Source organism: Melanerpes formicivorus, unplaced genomic scaffold (assembly GCF_026170545.1).
Source record: "Melanerpes formicivorus ecotype bairdi unplaced genomic scaffold, bMelFor1.0.p_v2 SCAF_1228, whole genome shotgun sequence".
NCBI lineage: Eukaryota > Metazoa > Chordata > Aves > Piciformes > Picidae > Melanerpes > Melanerpes formicivorus.
In genome coordinates this window covers 1-22,097 of record NW_027143580.1, presented here as the reverse complement: position 1 = coordinate 22,097, position 22,097 = coordinate 1, and the positions used below count along the sequence as shown (strand labels likewise).

The 22,097-nt window shown below is 50.6% G+C and overlaps 1 protein-coding gene across 1 annotated transcript; it reads left to right on the top strand.

The window, feature by feature from the left end:
• The first annotated feature begins 453 nt into the window (after nt 1-453).
• BTG1 (BTG anti-proliferation factor 1) lies at nt 454-3,432 on the top strand. The gene is made up of 2 exons (XM_068171019.1): nt 454-865; nt 2,111-3,432. Exons 1-2 carry the CDS (start codon nt 718-720, stop codon nt 2,473-2,475), a joined length of 513 nt encoding a protein of 170 aa, XP_068027120.1. The 5' UTR covers nt 454-717; the 3' UTR covers nt 2,476-3,432.
• The last annotated feature ends 18,665 nt before the right edge of the window (nt 3,433-22,097 follow it).

The following is a 22,097-nucleotide window of genomic DNA, read 5'->3' as shown; positions in this document are numbered from 1 at the left end:
CTTCGCCCGCTTACGCAGCCGGCGCCGCCGCTCGGTTGCGCAATGCCGCGCAGTGCCGCGCAAGCCCTCCCCAGCCCTGCCCGCGCCCGTGCGCGGATCTCTCGGGAGAGTCCTGCGGGGATTCCCGCTGCCGGCACGGCACGGCACGGCACGGCGCGGCGCGGCGCGGCGCGGCGCGGCGCGGCGCGGCACGGCACGGCGCGGCGCGGCACGGCACGGCACGGCACGCTCTCCGCAGGCGCGCACCCCCCTGGCTCGGCGCGTCCCCGCGTCCCTCGGCGCGTCCCCGACTCTATTTGTTTACAGTCAATTACGTCACCCTCTCCGCCCGCCAGCTCCGCCCCGCCGCCGGCCGTCACAATGGTGCGATCACGCCATTGGCGGCGGTGCGCTCCCGGCGCCCCTGACGTCACATCCGCCCGGCGGCGGCTATATGAGGCGGCGTTGGGCGGGCAGCTCCCTTCGTCCCTCGCAGCAGGAGATGCGGGGTGCGTTGCCGCGGCCGCCGCTGCTGCCGCCACCCCCGTGCCGCAGGAAGAGGAGGCGGAGGCTGCCTCCCCCGGGATGTGATCTGGGCTCCGCTCCTTGCTCCGTGCCCAGTTAGAGCCGCGATTCCCCCGCCCCTGCGCCCTGTCCGTCCCCCTCCGCGCCGTTTCGCCCTGTCCCGTCCCTGCGCCGGCCGCCCCAGAGAGCTGGCTGCCGCCCGCCGCCGCCTCCATGCATCCCGCCCTGTACACCCGGGCCAGCATGATACGTGAGATCGCCGCGGCTGTGGGCTTCATCTCCAAGTTCTTGCGGACCAAGGGACTGATGAACGAGCGGCAGCTGCAGACGTTCAGCCAGAGCCTGCAGGAGCTGCTGGCAGGTGAGGGCGGCGCGGGTGCGGCGGATGCCGCTCTCCCCTTCACCCATCCTCCGCTCCGGGGCTCCGCGCTCCCTCCCCGCCGCGGGGCCGCCTGCCCCTGCAGCGCCCGGACCCAGGGGCGGCCGGAGGAGAGCGCAACGGGAGCGCGGCCCCTCCGGGGGGCTGGGGCCGCCACGGGGGAAGCGCTGGGGGGGGCTCCGTGGTCCTTGCTCGTCCCTTCCGAATATGCCGAGCCGGCCCCCGGTGGGTGGGAAGGGACTGTAAACAAAAGGGGCTCTGGCGCCGAGCAGGCAGCCCCCCTTTGGCTCCGTAGACAAAGCCTTCGGAGCCGTCCAGGCTCCAGGGCTCAGCTCCGAGGGCTCAAAGCGCCTGGTTTCCAGAAGGGGAAAAAAAGGATAGAATCCTAGAACTTGGGAGGAGTTGTTTTTGTCAAGTAGAATTCAACGGTGGGCGATGAGTCTTAGTTTCCCCTTCTAGAAACGTCTCCTAGCCGCCCGCCAGCCCCGCTCAGGATCAAACGGCGAGGGCTGCTTCGCTGCCCGCTGGGGGTTTGTAGTCCCCGGCGGGGGTCCCAGGCTGCTCGGTGGTGGCTGCAAGCAGCCCCAGAGCGATAGGAGGGAGGGTTTGGGGTGGGATGCAACTCCTGAGGTAAGTGAAGTCATCGATATCTCGCCCTGGGAAAACAGGGTGGGAAGAAGCAGTGGTGAAACACAGCTTGAGTCAGCGGCTAAATGCTGCCCGGCTCCTTCCCCGGTTATTTTTGGGTCCTCGTAGAACGTGAGGAGCCGAGCCTGGGTGTGATCCCCGGAGGATACTGGAAAGATGCTTTTTCGGGGGGGTGTTTTTCCTTCTTTCTTTGTGGAGCTTTGCAGCCCCTGAGGTGTTTGCTACGTCTGCAGTCCCTTCTGTATTTTTCTGTTTGGATGCTAGGAAGTTGTATTTCACTCCTTTCGGATGGCGAGCATTGTTGGCTGTCAGCGGGAGCATCAGGCAGTGGCTTGGCACAGGAGTGCTTCCCGAGGGACACACGGCGCTGGGGGAAAATGATCGGGGGGGGGGGGGGGAAAGGAAAAACAATTAGGGCTGTGGTGATTTTTCGCCTCCCTTGGCGCTGGAACAATGAGCGGTTGTGAAAGGCGCAAGGGGAGCGACGCGGATCGCCGTGCTGCGCCGCCTTGGAGGCAGGATTCGGGAGGATAATCTTTTTTATTCCGTTTTTTCTCTCCTTTCGAATGTGTTTTGTAGAACATTACAAACACCACTGGTTCCCAGAAAAGCCCTGCAAGGGATCGGGTTACCGCTGCATCCGGATCAACCATAAAATGGATCCTCTGATTGGACAGGCAGCTCAGCGGATTGGATTGAGCAGCCAGGAACTCTTCCAGCTGCTTCCCAGCGAACTCACTCTATGGGTTGACCCCTACGAAGTGTCCTATCGGATCGGGGAGGATGGCTCCATCTGTGTGCTGTACGAAGCCGCACCGGCAGGAGGTAGCCAAAATAACAGCAACATGCAAATGGTAGACAGCAGGATAAGCTGTAAGGAGGAACTTCTCTTGGGCAGAACTAGCCCTTCCAAAAGCTACAATATGATGACTGTATCGGGTTAAGATATGGTCTGTGGATGGATTCACCTTTAAAATGGATGGATTAAATTTGGTTTTTGCTTTTGGGTGGGCACCTCTGGGGATGGATTATGGAATTTAAACCATGTCACAGCTGTGAAGATCTGGCACACGTTAGAGTTGGTATACTTTAAAGTGACAGTGCCATAGTTTGGACAGTACCTTTCAGTGATTTAATAGCCTGTGAGTCAAAATGATTGCAACTTGCTAGGGAATGAAGAAGATCTAGGAAGGCTCAGTTTCTCCAAGACATTAATTTCTACACCAATTTTGAAACACACATCCCCTTCCTCCCTCTCCCCCCCTGCCCCCCAATCTGTATTTATAAAAGTGATTCTCTGCTCTAGGTCTGGCAGAGTCAATTTGCACTATGACATTTGACTTAATTGTTAGCATTTTTGGCAGCTCAGTACAAGACTTGTTGAACACCATAGTCCTTGGAAGTCTTTCTTTTTCAGACTTTTACCTAGCACTTAACACCTCTGTATAAATGTACATAAGAAACCAGCAAGTGCAACCTGGGGAGAAATGGTCAGATCTTTAGATTGGCCTCAAAAGTAGCAAGTGAGCAGACCCTGCCGTGGCAACAGGCTTTAAAAAGACCATCTAAAGACACTGTCTGAACTGTGGTGTTAGCACCAGCCAGCTATCTGTACATTTGCTAGCTTGTAGTTTTCTAAGACTGAGTAAACTTCTTATTTTTAGAAAGTGGAGGTCTGGTTTGTAATTTCCTTGTTCTTAATTGGGTCAAAGTCCTTTTCCACAAACCACCATCTATTTTGTGAACTTTGTTAGTCATCTTTTATTTGGTAAATTATGAACTGGTGTAAATTTGTACAGTTCATGTATATTGATTGTGGCAAAGTTGTACAGATTTCTATATTTTGGATGAGAAATTTTTCTTCTCTCTATAATAAATTGTTTCCTATCTTGGCATTTTAATCAATCTCTTGTCGTGCTTAACCTAGGGGCAGTTCAACTATTTCTGCATATATATTTTTTTTTTGGTCTCACAGTAGAAATGCAGTAGGTGCTCTAAAGGCTTAAGAACCCCCCTGGTGCTAGGGAGGCCCTTGTGACAACCGTGGATTAATGAAGACCTCGTGTGTAAATGCTTGGGAAGCTTAGGGGAACCCAGTGGTGGTGTAAATGGTCACTGCAAAAAACAACACCACGTTCTAAAAATCAGTCCATGTGGAAATAACTCCAGGGGCAAATAATCCCAGGATATGAGGAAAAGGTACAGGAATAACCTCCACCAAAGATGACCTGAAATAAATCCAGAGGATTAAAGTTTACTTGGCCTCCTGATGGAAGGATATAGCAAAACCTAAATGTCCATTCTGATTGACCTACTTGCTCACAAGCTCTCAGCTCCTCTCTGATGGATTCCCTGCTCAATAAGAGTTGCTGGGGCAAGTGTCCCTTAGCCTTAAGAGCAGGTTAAGCACTCTACAGAAAGGTTGCTGCCTTTTGCTTTCTTCAGATGCAAGACTTTCACTGTAGAGCTCATTAGGATGGAATTCAACAAAAGGTATGTAGATCTTTTTTCCCAAACTTAAAAGGTCGGTGAAGGAAGGGAGCAGCCCATACTTAATGTGTGTATTCAGCGTTAATGACTGATGTGGAGCTGTGATTCACTTAAGCACCACACTGATGCCATTTGTATACAGCACAGTGGTTAAGTACACTCCAGAGAGAAATTCCTTACCCCTTTATTTACACTTGGGTGAAGTGCTGGAGTAAAACTCGAGGAGAGCTTTCTGCTCCTTACCTCCTGTGTGCTTTGTGCAGTGGAATAAAAGGCCTGAGTTTGGTCACCTCAGTTGGGAGAACTGCTGCTGCTGGGCTGAAGGAAAAGAGGACAATTACTGCTTGCCAATTAAACCGTGGGTAGAACTGAGCTTCAACCCTGCCCTGTGTTGTGGAGCTCCTGCTCAAGCGAGGTGGTGACAGTGGTGTGCTGTATCTCCAAACCTTTGTCTTCTGGTCTGTAATATCAATGATTCTATAGGAGCAAAACACAAGGCTGGGCTAACTTGCTGCTTGTAAGCCAATTTCTTTCCTACTGTTGTTTTTGGTTTGGTTTGGTTTTTTTCCCCTCCAGTCTTACAAATCCCATTTATTTGTTTTTTTTGCCATGATTTGTCAACATTCAGCACTGTAAAATGCTGCTGTGGCTTCTCCAATCTTTCTGGCATAGTCTGGAGGAAGTCCAAATGCTCCTGAAGCCCGGAACTGTAAAGAGCTTGTTGAGTATCTGGGCCTGGCAGTAACAGATCAGTTGCCAAGGCTTCAGGATGAGCTGGCTTCAACAGGTCTCATTCATGTGTAGAGTCCAAGTCTAGGTTTGCATCTCAATGCCTTGCAAATTCTACCACTCCTAAGATGATGCTTTCAAGTTGCTAAGTCTGTGAGCAAGAGATTTATTCAAGCAGTAAGAGTACTCAAAGAGGTTTCTGTTGTGTTGCATGTCTGCAGAATGCATTAAGCCTATCCAAAGAGAAGGGAAAACATTGAGCCTGACTTCCTGTAAAGCAAGATTAAACTTTCATGAAGCTCCCAGCTGGCTGAGCTGTGCTTGCTGTATTGTGGTGCTGCCTATAGTCTCTGCTGCTGCACATTCAGAACAGCATCAGAAAGTTCAGACCTCATTGCTCTCTACAGCTCCCTGAAAGGAGGCTGCAGCGAGGTGGGGGTTGGTCTTTTTTCTCTAGCAGCAGGTGATAGGAGAGGAAATTGTGCTTGGGGAGGTTTAGGTTGCAGATGGGGAAAAATTCTTTGCTGCAAGAGTGGTCAGGGATTGGCACAGGCTGCCCAGGGAGGTGGTGGAGTCCCCAGCCCTGGAGGTGTTCAGAAACCTGTGGCCATGGCACTTGGGGCCATGGTTTAGTGGCCATGGTGGGGTTGGGTTGACAGTTGGATCTTGGAGGTCTTTCCCAACCAAAACAGTTCTCTGACAGTTGGTCTTTGATGTGAGCTGTGCACATGGTGAGAGCACCAGCTGTTGGTGCTCTCTTTTTTTGGTAAGCAAAGCTTTTTTGAGGCAGCCAGTCCTCTGTGTGTGAGGCTGGCCTGTGTCACTGACCCAGGCATGAGTTTGCTCCCTCAGATGGTTAATGTTTTAGTCCTTTTACGGGAGAGTGCTTTCATTCATGGCATCATTTTGAAGTGCAGCTGTAAGCAGTAATTGGTACAACCTGTGTGCTCAAGAGCTGCTGGAATTTCTTCCAGCTGGAATTTAAATGCACCCCAATGTGCACACAATGTGCCCTTGTCTGCTTTGGAAAGTCCTTGGCGTGCTGTGGGCAGCAGGGCAGAGGGAAGGGCTCCTGAGAGAAATGAAGTGTGTCTGCAAGAGGGAGGCTGCTGCCAATCCTTTGTTTGGGTGCAGGTAGAGCACACAGTGCACAAAGCTGAGTGCTTGTCACTGGAGTTTCAGGGGCCAGTGTGAAGGCAGCTTTCAGTTCAACACAGGCACCAGGAGCACGTTCAGGACCTGCTTGCCCGCTGCAGGGTGGTTAAGTGAGTTGGACTTGCCCTGTGCTGCACTGAATAATGCTGTTGTCTGCTAGTGTTCTGAGGACAGGCTCTGCTGGTACAGCTCCTCTTAGACCTACCAGTCTGCTCAGACTTGTTGGCTGCTCAGTGAATGTCTTTGTAGGGTGCACAGTTGCCTTCTAGCTAATGCCAGCTGAGCAAAACCCTTGCCTTTTCCGACAGCATCTTCCCCCCCGTGCAGTGTGTGGTACCAGAGCCCCTGCACCCGAGGCTGCTTCTGTGTTTCATGGTCAGGGACCATGCTCCTCCTGCAGAGAGCTGGACTCTGTCTTCTCTTAGGACCTCTGCTCTTTTCTCTTTTCACTTCTGTGGGGTTTGTCCTGCTCATTCTGGAGATGTGCTTCTGGCTTAAGCAGGCCTCCAGGTCGTGCTCTTGTTTCTTTGTGTAGATCTCAGCGAATCATAGAGGCAGAGAATGGTCTGGGTGGGAAGGCACCTCCAAAGCTCCTCCAGTCCAACCTCCTCTGCAGTCAGCAGGGACATCCTCCGCTAGATCAGGCTGCCCAGAGCCCTGTTGAGCCTCACCTTGAATATCTCCAGGGATGGGGCCTCAGCCACCTCCCTGAGCAACCTGTTCCAGAGTCATTCTTAGACCTGAATGGAGCTGTGAGGGCTTTCAGTCAGGTACTGACAATGCTGATTTCAGTTTTCTGCTTTTCTGCTGACTCTGCAGAGATCTTCTGGTAGATCTGTGTGACAGGCCTGAGCATGCCCCAGGGTTTTCTTCTTCTTGTCCTATCACTCTACCTTAGATTTTGGAAATGAGCTACATGGACACTCCTCTGATGTGAAAATACCACCAGCAGCTTCTTTTGTTTCATCTCCTGCTGAATCAGTTCATTGCATAAACAAACCTCTCCTATTCATCACCAAAAAGTCTTCTTGGATCAGAAGGTGAAGTTGTGCTGTCTCATGTCATAGCTAGGTGACAATTCTGAAGAGTAAGCATTGTTAAGCCTCTGTGCTGTTGACTGCCTTCAGTTGCCTTCTACTCACTGCTCTCTACAGCTCCCTGAAAGGAGGTTGCAGTGAGGTGGGGGTTGGGCTCTTCTCCCTAGTCTGAGGTGATAGGAGGAGAGGAAATGTCCTGAAATTGTGCCAGGGGAGGTTGAGGTTGGAGATGAGGAAAAATTTCTTTGCTGTAAGAGTGGTCAGGGACTGGCACAGGCTGCCCAGGGAGGTGGTGGAGTCCCCATCCCTGGAGGTGTTCAAGAACCCTGTGGCCATGGCACTTGGGGCCATGGTGGTGTTGGGTTGATGGTTGGACCTTGAAGGTCCTTTCCAACCCAAACAATTCTGTGGCTCTATGAATTTAAATGGCTGAAAGGGCAGCTTGGGAGCTGATCTGGAAGCAGAGGGAACTGCACTGCAGCGCTTGGACCTTACAAATCAGCTCTCTGGTGTGCAGAGCATCGAGAGCCCAGTCAGTGCTCCTGGAGGGGTTGGTTCATGCTGATGCTTGTAAACATTTCTGTCACCAAATGAAGCAGATGTCACTGAACAGGAGCATTAAATCTGCACCAAGTGTCCTTCCAATTAACCTTGCTCCCTTCTGCTGGCAGACTCTGATCTCTTTTTATCATGCAGGTTGAAAATGAATCAAATCAACACCGCTGCTGCTTTGCCTTTTTTCTCCCCCCACTGTTGATCTGTGGAAGGATTATTTCTGACTTTCCATAAATCAAGCAGCACTCAAGGTTTTCCAAAACTTCCTCTCCTTCTTTTTTTAGGGAAAAGAGTTGCTATTGGCAAAAAGCTGCCAGCTGAGTGAGGAACATTCAGGCTGCTTCCAGGGTGTTTCTTTCCAGAGCGAAGCACGTCTGGAGTGGAGCTAACTAGGTGGCCTCCAAAGGAAGGTGTATTTACACATTCTTGGTGGAAGAGCAGAGGTTATTTTTACACCTCCCAGCTTGCCTTTCCAGCGTGGCACCAAGTGAAGGTGGTGAGGCAGGATGTTAATTCAGTGGCTTCCAAAGGTTGGGTAGAGCAAGCTGGGCCTCGACAGTAAATGCTGTGTTAATGCCTCAGCAGTGACAATTTCATCAACATGGGGATGTTGCAGGCTGTAATTAGCAGCAGTTGCTTTGACACTGTGCTCTTAATGTATGGTTTCAACCTCTCCTTCAGTAGCAGTTGGAGGATGCAGTGTGACAAATTATTGCTGATGCAAAGTAGGTCAAGAGTAAAATGGCTGCCTGGCTGTAAATGAGGGGATCTGAATTAGTGCGACTTTATGGGCACTGCAGTTTGTCTTGGTGGCTCAAGCCCTCTCTGTCCTTCTCTTTTCCTGAACCTTGTACACAGCTTTGCCTACCTCCTCTTTTCCTAACCATTTGGTTGGGTTGTTTTTTTGTCCAGACAAGAAGAGCTCTCACTGCTGGGGAGAGGTCCAAGCTAGCAGTGATGCTGCCTGTGACAGCAGAGGCTTGCCCTTGCAGCACTGCAATTCTCTGACTGCAAAGGAAGCTGGCAAGGAGAAATGATGTGCAGCTGAGGAATTCAAGGAGGGAAATGCTGCTGCTTCCAAGTGTTGAGGTTTCCTCCTCTCCAAGGGGCCCATGAGAAGATGTGAGGAAGGGAAACAGGACTCTGAGGGGGGAAGCCCAGGCTGAGAGAGTACTGAGTGTGTTTTTGTAGAGGGGAAATGGTTTCTGCCTCATCTTTTACCCTCTGATCAGCTGCTCCTCACGCCTTGCAACACCTTTTTCAAGTTTTCTGGAGAGGTGTAGCTTTGTTTGATGCTTTTACCTTGATGGGTGTCAGGAAATGGCCTCCAGCTTTGCATTTTCTCTGGAGCCCTGTGAAAAATCCAGCCTCATTGTTCCCTGTGCCACTTATATAACTGGGGGAAATGATAAACAAAGGAATCTGTTAGCATTGGAAGGGTGCAAAGGAGGAGGAGGGCTTCAGCATTCTTGGAGCAGCCTGGAATATGTGACAGGAGCAGCAGTGGCTGAAATGCTCAGTGACAAGGAGCAGGGTTGGGGGGGGGTGGGGATGCTACATGATTGGGTTCCGGAGAGCAGCGCTTGCCTAAAGCACTGAAACATGGAGCTAAGCCTTGAGTACAGCTCCAACACCCATCTTAAAGACAGACTTCTAGTCCCAAAAGTATCATCTGCTGACCTTGGCTGGGCTTAAGAGGTGCCAAGAGTGTGCCCTTGCTGTTCTGTGCTCTGTAAGAGTCAGTTGGTCTTGCTTTGTGCAACCTGAGAGCAGGTGCTAATTGCTGTCACTGCTGCTGCTGCTTAACTAATGAGTTCCTTGGACTTGTAAGAAGAATATTGAATGCTCCTTCCATGCACTGAAGTTTAAACCCACCTTTATATCTGTGCCTTTATTGTGTGTATATATATATTTTAATGTATAGAGGTTTTAATTGAACATATTTAATCACCAAGGTTATTTTTGAGTGGCTCATCCTGCTTGCTGTGACTCCATTCCCAGGTCACTGCAGCTGTTCTGAAGGTTGTAAGTTCACAGAGATGGAAGGGGTGGGGGGGAAGATAATTCTCCTCCTCACTGAATTTGTAATGCCTTTACCACATTGGTATTAACAGGAACAGGTATGCCTATTTTTATCTTCATTTCCTGAGTGGGAATGTGCAGCAAATTTCAGCCAGGGGTTTGTTGAGCTTTGAGGTCAGCTGTAGTTGTCTAAAGGAACCTTTGCAACGTTTCCAATCACTTTAAGAGCAGGCTGGACTGAAATACAGCTAAGAGGCTTTTGGAATCCTGGTTGTCCATGTCATGCTTGTGGTTTGCAATGCAGATTTCTCTGGTTTCTGGTCAGCAGTGGTCTGAACAAGCAGTAAGTAAAGATCCCTTTTGGTTGAGCCTAGCATGTTCTCCTAGGTGCCTGCACCAGAAGAGTTGCTTCTGGCTGCTAAAATTCCAGTTTTTTACAGTGTGGGAATTGGAAACTTGCTTACAAGTGTGAGAGGCTCTCAGTTAATGGCTGCAAAGTATAAAATCGAGCTGCCTGTGTGGCACACACTCCTGAGGCGGTGGAGTTGCACTCGTGAGATCCTAGCATGGCTCAGGTTGGAAGGGACCTCAGAGATCATCTGCTCCAACCTCCAGGGACACCTCTCAACTAGACTCAAAGCCTCATCCAGCCTGGCCCTCAACATCCCCAGGCAGGAGGCAGCCACAGCCTCCCTGGGCAGCCTGGGCCAGAGGCTCAGCAGCCTCCTGCTGAACAACTTCTGCCTCAGCTCCACTCTGACCCTGCTCTGCCTCAGCTCCAAACCATTCCCCCTGGGCCTGGCTCCAGACACTCTCAGGAGAAGTCCCTCTGCAGCCTTCCTGCAGGATCCCTTCAGGTGCTGGCAGCAGCTCTGAGGTGCCCCTGGAGCCTTCTCCTCTGCAGGCTGCACAGCCCCAGCTCCCTCAGCCTAACCAACCTTTACAATTACCTCTAAATTTAGTGATATGAACCAACCTTTACAATTCCACCTCTATGTATAGAATAGAATAGAATAGAATTAACCAGGTTGGAAAAGACCTTTGAGATCATCAAGTACAGCCTGTCCCCCAACACCATCTGATCAACTAAACCATGGCACCAAGCCCCCCATTCAGTCACCTCTTAAACACCCCCAGTGATGGTGCCTCCACCACCTCCCTGGGCAGCACATCCCCGTGGCCAATCTCTCTTTCTATGAAGAATTTCTTCCTAACATCCAACCTGAACCTCCCCTGGCTATTGACCAACCTTTACAGCTCCACCTCTGAATTCACCTTTGCACTCTAATGCTCTCTTCTTTAACCCTGAAGTGCTTTCTTGCTTTGTCAAGGACCTTTTGCTGACTGCAAGCTGGGGAGGCGGCTGGGAGGCAGCAAAAGGTCCTTCTGTTGGTAGGGGGGAAAAAAAACCCCAACCAAGGCAGTGTTATCTGTCTGAATCATGGTGACATTAAAGCAACTGATAAATTTAGTTCCATGCTTCGAAAGGACAAGTTTCTGTGTGAGGGAAGGTAGCAGACACTAAATTTTGCTGCTGTTTAGCATACTTGCTATTTGTTGTCTGGATATATTTAAGCATGGGTGAGGTTGGTTTCTTGGGTTTGGTTTTTTGGTGTGGGTTTTTTTTTTGTCTTTTAATGTAACTGAGAACAAAAACAAAAACCCAACCTGCTGGAAATATGTAAATACTTCTGAGGCCAGCTGAACAAATATATCTGCTGGGTTGTTGATCCAAATGTTCCTCTGCCTGCCTTCCCAGCTTGTTGCATGCAGAGTCATAGAACAGCTTAGGCTGGAAGAGACCTGAGAGATCCAGTTCCAACCCCCCAGCCACGGGCAGGAACACCTCACACCAGCCCAGCTTGCTCAAAGCCTCATCCTGCCTGGCCCTGAGCACCTCCAGGGATAGGGCATCCACAACCTCTCTGGACAATCCATTCCTGAGTCTTGCCACCCTCATAGTGAGGAGTTTCTTCCTAAGATCCAGTCTAAACCTATTCTTCAATTTAAATCCATTCCCCCTGGGCCTGGCTCCAGACCCCCTCAGCAAAAGTCTCTCTGCAGCCTTCCTGCAGGATCCCTTCAGGTGCTGGCAGCAGCTCTGAGGTGCCCCTGGAGCCTTCTCCTCTGCAGGCTGCACAGCCCCAGCTCCCTCAGCCTGTGCTCAGGGCAGAGCTGCTCCAGTCCTTGGAGCATCTCTGTGGCCTCCCCTGGGCTCTCTCCAGCAGCTCTGAGTCCTTCTCCTGCTGGGGACCCCAGAACTGGAGGCAGGGTTGGAGGTGAGGTCTGAGCAGAGCAGAGCCCAGGGGCAGAATCCCCTCTGCTGCCCTGCTGGCCACCAAATGGACAAGTCCTGCATGATGAGCAGCAGAACACTGACTCTGAATCCTGAAAGGGACAGTTCTGCAGTCATTCAGTTGAAAACCACAAATGTTGACATAATTCAGCCATCCTAGAGTTTTCCTGAGCTTGCTGTTAGTCCCAAGCCAAGCTGCTGTGTGTACAAAGCATCTCCTGAGTTATCAAACTGCTGGAACCCCCATGGCTGATTCTGCAGTACAATTAGGTTGATTTCCTTTCCTTGCCCTTTTTGGTACACACACCAACCCCCTCCACCACCCCCAGGCATCGACTCATGCAGTGGTTTGGGTGGGATGGGGCTTTTCAAGCTCATCCAGCCCAACCCCCCTGCAGTCAGCAGGGACATCTGCAGCTAGAGCAGGGTGCTCCCAGCCCCTGCCAACCTCACCTGGAATGGTTTCAGGGATGGGGCATCTGCCACCTGCTCTCCCCACCCTCAGTGTCAAAATATTTCTTCTTTATCCAGTCTGAATCACAGAATGTTAGGGGTTGGAAGGGACCTCCAGAGATCATTGGGTCCAACCCCTCTGCCCAAGCAGGATCTCCCTCCTCTAGTTTCATCCCATCACCCCTTGTCCTGCCACAAGAGGCCCTGCTGAGAACTCTGTCCCCTGCGTTCTTCTTGGCCCCTTTTACTACTCAAAAGCCACCAGAAGGTCTCTCTGGAGCCTTCTACAGGCTGAACAATCCCCAAAATCAGGGATTAGGGCTTCACAAACCGATCCACCTTTGAGACTCCACCAAAAAGTATCAGGTTGTGTGAACCCCCTGCCCAGATTCGACTCACATTAAACATTCCCAGCTGACAACTGCCCAAGCTGCCAGCAATCCTGCTGGCCCTCGAGGCTCAGCGCTGCCCAGGAGCCTCCAGGATGCACCCCCACCCCCTGCCACCCCCTGCCAGCCCCTGCCAGCCCCTGCTGCTCAGGACCATCCCTTTGGAAAGCAGTTTGCAGCCAGTAAAAAGAAGCTTGGAGATCCACCATGGCCTGCACTTGTAAAACCCTAAGCCCCCAGCCTGTGCAGGTTACTAATTTTACCACTTTGAGTACCAGGAAGGCTTTTGACTTATTCATGGCAAGACATCATGTGCCCTTCAGGATTTTATGAGCTCAATTATGTGTCAAAAGCTTTCTGAGCCAAGCAGGAGCGTGGGGTTTATTATTTCCACAGGCACTGCGAGGCACATTAAAAATACACTCGTTCTCCCTGCCTGCAAAGGAGCTCTCCTCTCCATCCCTGTAGCACAGAGAGAGTGCACAAGGGCTGAAAACAAAGGAGAGTGCTGCACACCTACTGCACCATGAGCTCATGCTCAACATGATTGCCTGGGTGCTTGCCAGCTCCAGCCTCTGTGACTCACACTCCAGGGTGTGATTTGCTTAAAAGCAGGAAAATGTCAGCACTTTTAGTTACAACCCACCTTCGAAGAGCTGGCCTTTGCTTGCTTTTGGGGGTTTGTTGTTTGGGGTTTTGGGGGTTTGGGTTTTTTTTTTCCCTATGAGTGAAGGCTAGGACCCAGCTTTACATCTGGGAGATTGCGTCCAGTTCTGGGCCCCTCAGGTCAAGAAGATCTCAGGGAAATGCTTGAGAGAGTCCAGGACAGAGCCACAGAGATGCTGCAGGCAGTGGAACATCTTCCTTGTGAGGAGAGCCTGAGGGAGCTGAGGGCTCTGGAGCTTGGAGAGGAGCAGCCTGAGAGGTGAGCTCCTTGCTGTTGGTAAAGATGTGCAGGGTGAGTGCCCAGGGGCTGGAGCCAGGCTCTGCTGGGCAATGCCCAATGCCAGCACAAGGGGCAGTGGTGGAAGCTGAGGCAGAGGAAGCTCCATGGAAACAGAAGGAAGAATTATAGCACTGTGAGGGTGGCAGAGCCCTGGAACAGGCTGCCCAGCAGGATTGTAGAGTCTCCCTCTCTGAGATACTCAAGACCTGCCTGGATGAGTTCCTGTGTGAGCTGCTCTAGGTGCTCCTGCTCTGGCAGGGGGTTGGACTGGGTGAGCTCTCAAGGTCTCTTCCAGCCCCTGACATTCTGTGATGATTCTCCCTGAAAGATGAAAGCTTTGCCTGCTGTATTGCTAGGTGTGACCTAGCTGCAGCAGGTTAAGATGTGTCACTGTCCAAAGCCTGCCCTGCACACTGCCCTGCTCACTTCCCTGCTCACTGCCTGCACACTGCCTGCAGCAGCTGGGCTGTCAGAAACCAACACATTTGTGCTGAAATCTGAGGAGGGCACTGGAGATGAGGAAGAAATTCTTTCTAGTGAGGGTGGGGAGGTACTGGAACAGGTTGCCCAGGAGGGCTGTGGATGCCCCCTCCCTGGAGGTGTTCAAGGCCAGGCTGGATGAGGCCCTGAGCAACCTGGGCTGGTTGGACATGTCCTTGCCCATGGCAGGGGGATTGGAACTGGATGACCTTTGAGGTCCCTTCCAACCCAAACCATACTATGTATGATCTGTGGGGGTGGGGAAGAGAGTGCAGAGAGCAAGAGACCAGACAATCTATGGGGTGAGTCAGTGGGAAGGAACTGAATATCACCCCAGCCTGGTCATGATTCACACTTCCATTGTTTACCCTTCTTGAGAGAGTGTCTGGCTGCACAGGCTCTACCCTACACAGTTACCTGCTGTCCCTGAGGACAAGTGAGGGAATTTATAGAGGGGGGAAAGTCACAGAACCACAGAATGCCAGGTGGGAAGGGACCCCAAGGACCATCTGCTCCAACCTGTTTAGTGGAGTTGGAAGGAGCTGGCCCAGCACTCTGCCAGGCTGATTCTTCAAACAGCCCAATGGAGAGGACTCCACCACTGCCCTTGGGAGAGGATTCCAGTGCCTGACTGTGCCCAGGGGGAACATTTCCTTCTGGAGCCCACTGGGAATCTCCCCAGCAGCAACTTGTCCCCATCACCTCTTGTCTTCTCTGTGGGACTCCTTGTACAAAGGGAGTCTCCATCCTCCTGGGAGCCATCCTTTATGTCCTGGTCCATGGCAATAAGATCTCCCCTAAGCCTTCCCTACATGTAGTCATTTTATTAACCCCTAATGCCTCACATGAAGGACAGCTTCCTCTGCTCACATGTTCACTTTGAAATCCCCTGGAGCTGCAGCACCTTAGAGGAAATCATTAGCAATCTGTTGCCTGCCTTTCTGGAACATGTGCTCGAGGAGCTGGAACAGTGGAAGCTGCTTTCTGAGAAGCTGCAGGGCTTGGCTCATCCCATGGCAGATCCCCATGTCCTGTGCCCATGGGCAGCCACACTTTTCCCTAGGGAATTTTGTACTATGTGCCAATTTATATGTAAGGAACATCTAAGCATGGATTTCATTATTTCAGTCCTCAGCCTTCGGGTCTGAAAAGGCAGTTCCCAAGCACGAGGCCAAACTCTGCTGTTTGGTGTCATTCAGGTTGGAGAGGAGGAGAAATGTCTTTGGTGCAGGAGTGGTCAGGGACTGGCAGAGGCTGCCCAGGGAGGTGGTGGAGTCCCCATCCCTGGAGGTGTTCAAGCAACCTGTGGCCATGGCGTTTGGGGCCATGGTTTGATGGCAACAGTGGTGGTGGATTGATGGTTGGACTGTGTAACCTTGGAGGTCTTTTCCAACCCAAACAATTCTGTGACTATGAATTTAAATGGCTAAAAGGAGCTTGAGAGCTGATTTAGAAGCAGAGGGAGCTGCACTGCAGTGCTTGGACCTTACAAATCAGCTCTCTGGTGTGCAAACCATCAAGAACCCAGTTCGTGCTCCTGGAGGGGTTGGTCCAACATAGCTTTGGAGACCAACAGGCCTGGAGGGGTTTCAAAATAGAACACATCCAGAAATGAAAAGCAAGGAAGAGGGACAGTGGGTGCAGAGCAGCTCAGGCAGCTGAGCTCTGAGGTTAGGTTGGAGATGAGGAGAAAATGTCTTTGGTGCAAGAGTGGTCAGGGACTGGCACAGGCTGCCCAGGGAGGTGGTGGAGTCCCCACCCCTGGAGGTGTTCCAGCAACCTGTGGCCATGGCACTGTGTTATGGTCTGGTGGCCATGGTGGTGCTGGGTTTGTGGTTGGGCTGGATGATCTTGGAGACCTTTTCCAACCCAAACAATCCTATGACTCCAGTCAGATCCACTAAAAACTTTCTCAGTTGACTAATGCCATCCAGATTACACAGAACAGATTATTGTCACCCCAGATTAGGGGGAAAGATGCTGTCATTGCTGCAAAAATGTTTCCCCTGTGCTTGTGGCAGTAGAGGAGGGAGTTGTGGCTTCGTTTGTTTATACTGAGCCTGCTCCTGCTCTCAACAACAAAACAACCCCAAAGCATTCTTAGGCTCTACTTGATTCCAGAGAGGAGAGTATTTGTCCCTTGGTGCTCTGACATCCAGAGCTTTCATTCGGTTGGATCATTCTTTTCTTTCCAGGGGTAATAGCCTTGTTAAAACTGTGCAGTGTATCATAGAGCACAATAAATGGAGTAGAACTGGCTGTGCTCACCAAGATTGTCAATGGAGACTCATCACTGCCTGGAAATGTTTCCAGGGCCTAGCACTGTAAAATCACCAGGAAAGGTTTTCATTTGTCTTTTGAACACTCCAACCCTTTCAAAAGCCTCTTTGCCACAGTTGGGTTGAGCACCCAACAAGGACAATAAAGTGCTGGTACTGAGGGCTCTGCATTGGTAAGCAGCCCCTTTGTCCTGCATTTGGCCTTGCTGAAACAGGCCAGCAGACTGAGAGCGAGGGTGTGAGGAAGAAGTTCTTGCCCATGAGGGTGGTGTGAGCCTGGCACAGGTTGCCCAGGGAGGTGGTGGAAGCCTCATCCCTGGAGGTGTTTGCAGCCAGGCTGGAGGTGGCTGTGAGCAACCTGCTGTGGTGTGAGGTGTCCCTGCCCATGGCAGGGGGGTTGGACCTGGCTGAGCCTTGATGTCACTTCCTACCCTGACAATCCTAAGATTCTGTGTTTCTGCCCCTCTGCTCTGCTCTGCTGAGACCTCACCTGGAGCACTGTGTCCAGCTATGGAACCCCCAACACAAGGGAGACATGGACCTGATGGAGCAGGTTGAGAGGAGGGCTGCAAGGATGAATCGAGTTTGGGAGCACCTCTGCTATGAAGACAGGCTGAGAGAGTTGGGGCTGCTCAGCCTGGAGAAGAGAAGGCTCCAGGGAGAGCTTAGAGCTGCATTTCAATATCTGAAGGGGACCTACAGGAAGGCTGAGGAGGGACTGCTCAGAAGAGTCTGTGGGGATAGGACCAGGGGCAATGGTTTGAAACTGGAGCAGGGCAGGTTCAGGTTGGACATCAGGAGGAAGCTCTGCACCATGAGAGTGGTGAAACACTGGAACAGGCTGCCCAGGGATGGGGTGGAGGCTCCCTCCCTGCACATATTCCAGGTGTGGCCCTGGGCAGCCTGCTCTAGTGGGAGATGTCCCTGCTGCCTGCAGGGGGGTTGGACAAGATGACCTTTGAGGGTCCCTTCCAACCCAGTGCAATCTGTGAATCTCTGAAAGCCATTCCCTTAGGAGTAAGAAGATGAGGTCCTCTGACGATGCAGTGGGAGACTGTGTCCAGTGGCTGGAATGAATCTGCAGCTCAGCAGATGAAGACTAGCAGCTAGCAGCAGGGTTAGGGCAGAAAGTGAGACCCTTAGGTGTAAAACAATTAGTAGAAGGGAAGGTGGTGATTTTACTTTGAAATGTGACAGGACATGCTAGGAAGCTGCTTAGCATGTTGGTGTCAGTGTTGGTGACAGCACTGGTGTAAGGACTTCAGAAAGTGGGGCGAGGGCAGGGCAGTGCCACCAGGGTGTCAGAGCTGAAAGAGTTCCTGCCAGCTGCACCTCGGCTCTCTATCCTGTTCAGCATATCAAAAGGACAGGATTTAGAAGCTGCTTAACAGTTCGAAAGGACCTTCCTAGCATCAAAGACTGGGTGACCAAGAGTCACAGAATCATTGAATTGTTTGGGTTGGAAGGGACCTCAAGGCTCAGCCAGTTCCAACCCCCTGCCCTGGGCAGGGACACCTCACACTACAGCACACTGCTGGAAGGCCACAAGAAGGTCTCCTTGGAGCCTTCCCTTCTCCAGTCTTACAGAGAAGGAGGTCATGATAAGAAGTTTGGGAAGTGCTTGCTCTGCAGTGGGGGGAGGGTGGATCTTAAAGGTAATGCTGCTGATTGATCTCTAATATTTGAAGTTCCTGAGGATGGAGTTCATCTGTGGTTCATTCTGCTTCACTTGTGTGAGGTCCTGTGTTTCGTTGTACAGCTGCTGGTGCACACAGATGGGCAGCCTCAGAAGGATGTTGACAATAAAGCACCACCACATGCAGTGGCAAGGAGAGATAATCTCTTAGCAAGACTCAGGTTGTGTGGCAGTGTGTGAGAGATAGGAGGAGCAGCAAACAGCCTGTGTAGGAGCAGTTCTGCTCCCTCAGCAGAGGCTGGATCTGTGTGTGTGTGCAGCAGCCAGATAGTTCTCCTGCAAAACACTCTGCCAAGGGCAGTGCTGCTATCTAACTGCCAGATCAGCAGCTGGGCTTCCTCCTCAGGGTGCACCATCCTGTAAGCCTACAGCCCAGCAAGGATGGGTTTGTTGTGTGTTCCCTTGGTTGGTTGGGGTTTCATTTGAAGGGGGAGGGTTTGGTTGACCTCTTATTGCCATGCCATGGAAGAGGCATCATCTGCCAGGATCTGCCAGTGACATTTGGAGGGACATCTTTGAAGTGTCACCTCAAAGACTCAGCCCTCCAGAGGCTGAGGCTGTGACCACAGGCACACCAGGTACGAACACACCAGAGGAGTTCATAGCCTGATGATGAAGCCTTCAATGGAAGGCATAAGGCTTAAGCTGAAGCTCTTCCTCCATGGGCATCCTGCCACCAATCTGTCTTCTAGTGCTGTGTGGAGAGCTGCCTGAGTGCCAAACATTAATTGGTAAGTAGCTTCATAGAGTCATAGAATGGTTTGGGTTGGAAGGGATCTTAAAGATCATCCAGCTCCAACCCCCCTGCCATGGGCAGGGACAGCTCCCACCAGCCCAGGTTGCTCAAGGCCTCATCCAGCCTGGTCCTGAACACCTCCAGGGAGGGGACAGCCACAGCCTCCCTGGGCAACCTGTTCCAGTACCTCCCCACCCTCACTGGAAAGAATTTCTTCCTCATCTCCAGTTCAATCTTTATTGATCTTTATAGATGATTATCACACAGTATTGCTAAGGTTGGAAGAGACCTCAAAGATCATCGAGTCCAACCTGTCACCACAGACCTCATGACTACACCATGGCACCAAGTGCCACATCCAATGTCCTCTTGAACACCTCCAGGGATGGTGACTCCACCACCCCCCTGAGCAGCACATCCCAATGACAAATGACTCTCTCAGTGAAGAACTTTCTCCTCACCTCCAGCCTAAACTTCCCCTGGCACAGCTTGAGACTGTGTCCTCTTGTTCTGGTGCTGCTTGCCTGGGAGAAGAGACCAACCCCTTCCTGGCTACAACCACCTTTCAGGTATTCTTGAGGTTTCTTCCAACCATCTTTATTGATCATCTTATTGATCTGTGTAGATCTTTATAGATGATTATATAGTGATCCTTAAGGTTTCTCCCAACCCTCTTTATAGATCATCTTATAGATCATTCTGTGCCATCATACAGCTGATCCTTAAGGTTTCTTCCAACCCTCTTTATTGATCACCTTATACATCTTCATATGTGATCACATAGCTAATCCTTAAGGTTTCTCCCAACCCTCTTTATTGATCATCTTATAGATCTTCATGTGTGATCACATAGCTGATCTTTAAGGTTCCTTCCAACCCAACCCATTCTGTGATTCCATGTGAAGAACACTGTTTTGGTTTTCATGTTTGGCATCTAAATCAAGGTTTTCTCTCTCATTAGCATTTTTGTGCTCCTCCTCTCCACACACAGGCAGTGTAGTTTGTAAGTTATTGATTAATCTCTTACACACACACACACACAAGATAAAACTCATGTTAATGTGACTCCCTGCAGCTTCTTGGCTGTTTACATGGCACAGGGAAATACTACTTGCAGCCTGATGCATAAAGCCCTCCTTGTCTCTTGTGCCTTTTGTCTGCAGACTATTATGCATGTGACTAAAACCATGCATGACTTGAGCAAATGTTTGAATAGGCTTCTTGTGCAGCAGGACTGTGTAAGCCATTAGGCAGAGGCTCTTTAAAACTTGGTGATGAAAACGTGGTGGCACATTTGGTGGCACAGGGCAGACTGAAAACTGAAGAATAAGTAGCACCCTGTACCCTGTTGAGAACCTGGAGGTGCAAACGTGGTGGCACATTTGGTGGCACAAGGTAGACTAAAAATTGCAGGATAAATAGCATTTAAATATTGTATTATTATTATCATTATTATTATAGAATCCTAGAATTGTCAGGGTTGGAAGGGACCTCAAGGATCAGCCAGTTCCAAACCCCCCTGCCACCTCACACTACAGCAGGTTGCTCACAGCCACATCCAGCCTGGCTACAAAGGCCTCCAGGGATGAGGCTTCCACCACCTCCCTGAGCAACCTGTGCCTGTCTCTCACCACCCTCATGAGGAAGAACTTCTTCCTAACATCCAATCTGAATCTCCCCACTTCTAGTTTTCCTCCATTCCCCCCCAAGTCCTATCACTCCCTGACACCCTCAAAAGTCCCTTCCCAACTTTCTTGTAGCTCCTTTCATTATGTCATCATAATTATCATTCTGCCTCTGTGTGTGCTGCACACCTCTGGCAAAATGATCAAGGAATAAACATGTGAAGTTGTTAAGGTTAGTTGAGTTTGGGGATGAAAAGAGAAAGAAAAGGAAACAACCAACCAACCAAGCCCAAACCACCCCAAAATGTTGTTGTTTAGTTTGTTTTCGTTCTGAATTTTGAAATCCCCATTATTCAGTCAGAATCCTGGAAGTTGTTGACACAGGAGGCTGCTGCTAACTGTCTTGGAATAGCATAGGATAGGATAGGACAGGATAGGATAGGGTAGGATAGGGTAGGATAGGATAGGATAGGATAGGATAGGGTAGGGTAGAATAGAATAGAATAGAATAGAATAGAATAGAATAGAATAGAATAGAATAGAATAGAATAGAATAGAATAGAATAGAATAGAATAGAATAGAATAGAATAGAATAGAATAGAATAAGCCAGGTTGGAAGAGACCTCAGAGATCATCAAGTCCAACCTATCACCCAACACCATCTAATCACCAAGTGCCTCATCCAGTCTCCTCTTAAACACCTCCAGGGATGGTGACTCCACCACCTCCCTGGGCAGCACATCCCAATGGCCCACTTCCTCTTTCTGGGAAGAATTTCTTCCTAACATCCAGCCTGAACCTCCCCTGGCACAGCTTGAGACTGTGTCCTCTTGTTCTGGTGCTGATTGCCTGGGAAAAGAGACCAACCCCCACCTGGCCACAACCTCCCTTCAGGTAGTTGTGGAGAGTAATAAGACCACCCCTGAGCCTCCTCTTCTCCAGGCTTAAGCAACCCCATCTCCCTCAGCCTCTCCTCACAGGGCTGTGCTCCAACCCCTCCCCCAGCTTTGTTGCCTTTCTCTGTGCATAAGGCCTGTTGTAAGAGCATTGTTTTGCCTTCCTCTCTCTCTCTCTCTGTGATGAATGCTACGATAGGGACCTGGATTTTTGGCTGTGGGATTGTGGAAAACATGGGAAGCTGCTCTCTGCCAAGCCATTTCCTTCAGGGCCCTCTTTGCACACAGCCAGAATAATGCCCTGTCAGGTGCAGTTATGTGCACAGCAGTGATGGGAGGTCAGCAGCTGAAACCCAGGTAGATATTCCCAGCAGATCCCAGGCAACCCTCTCATTGCCAAATGACATTTGCCTTGCTGCAGAGTGTCCTCTTGCAGTTTCATTTGCTTCTAGATTTCATCCAGTCCAACTTTGCATCTGCTTTGGGATGTTCCTGACAATGAGGGAGGGGGGGAAAAAATATAATAATATATATAAAACCTCAACTATTTGCCTGCTGCTTTGTCCTTCACCACAACCCCCCGCTTCTCACATCCATTTCCAGCTCTTCCTCGTCCATGCAGTGTGCATTTCATCTAATCAACAAACAATGTTCTTTGTTTTAATGCTGAGGTGGTACTTACTTAATCTCTCCTGGCACTTAATTAATCTACCCTACAGTAACACCAAATTTAGCATCTCCTCAGCACATCTTTTTCTCAGAAAAAGCCACTTTGCAGCTG

Bases quoted from the DNA above. Each gene is read 5' to 3' on its own strand.
- BTG1 (XM_068171019.1), top strand. From the start codon at position 718: ATGCATCCCGCCCTGTACACCCGGGCCAGCATGATACGTGAGATCGCC. The intron at 866-2,110 runs GTGAGGGCGGCG...TGTGTTTTGTAG, and splicing joins CCTGCAGGAGCTGCTGGCAG to AACATTACAAACACCACTGG.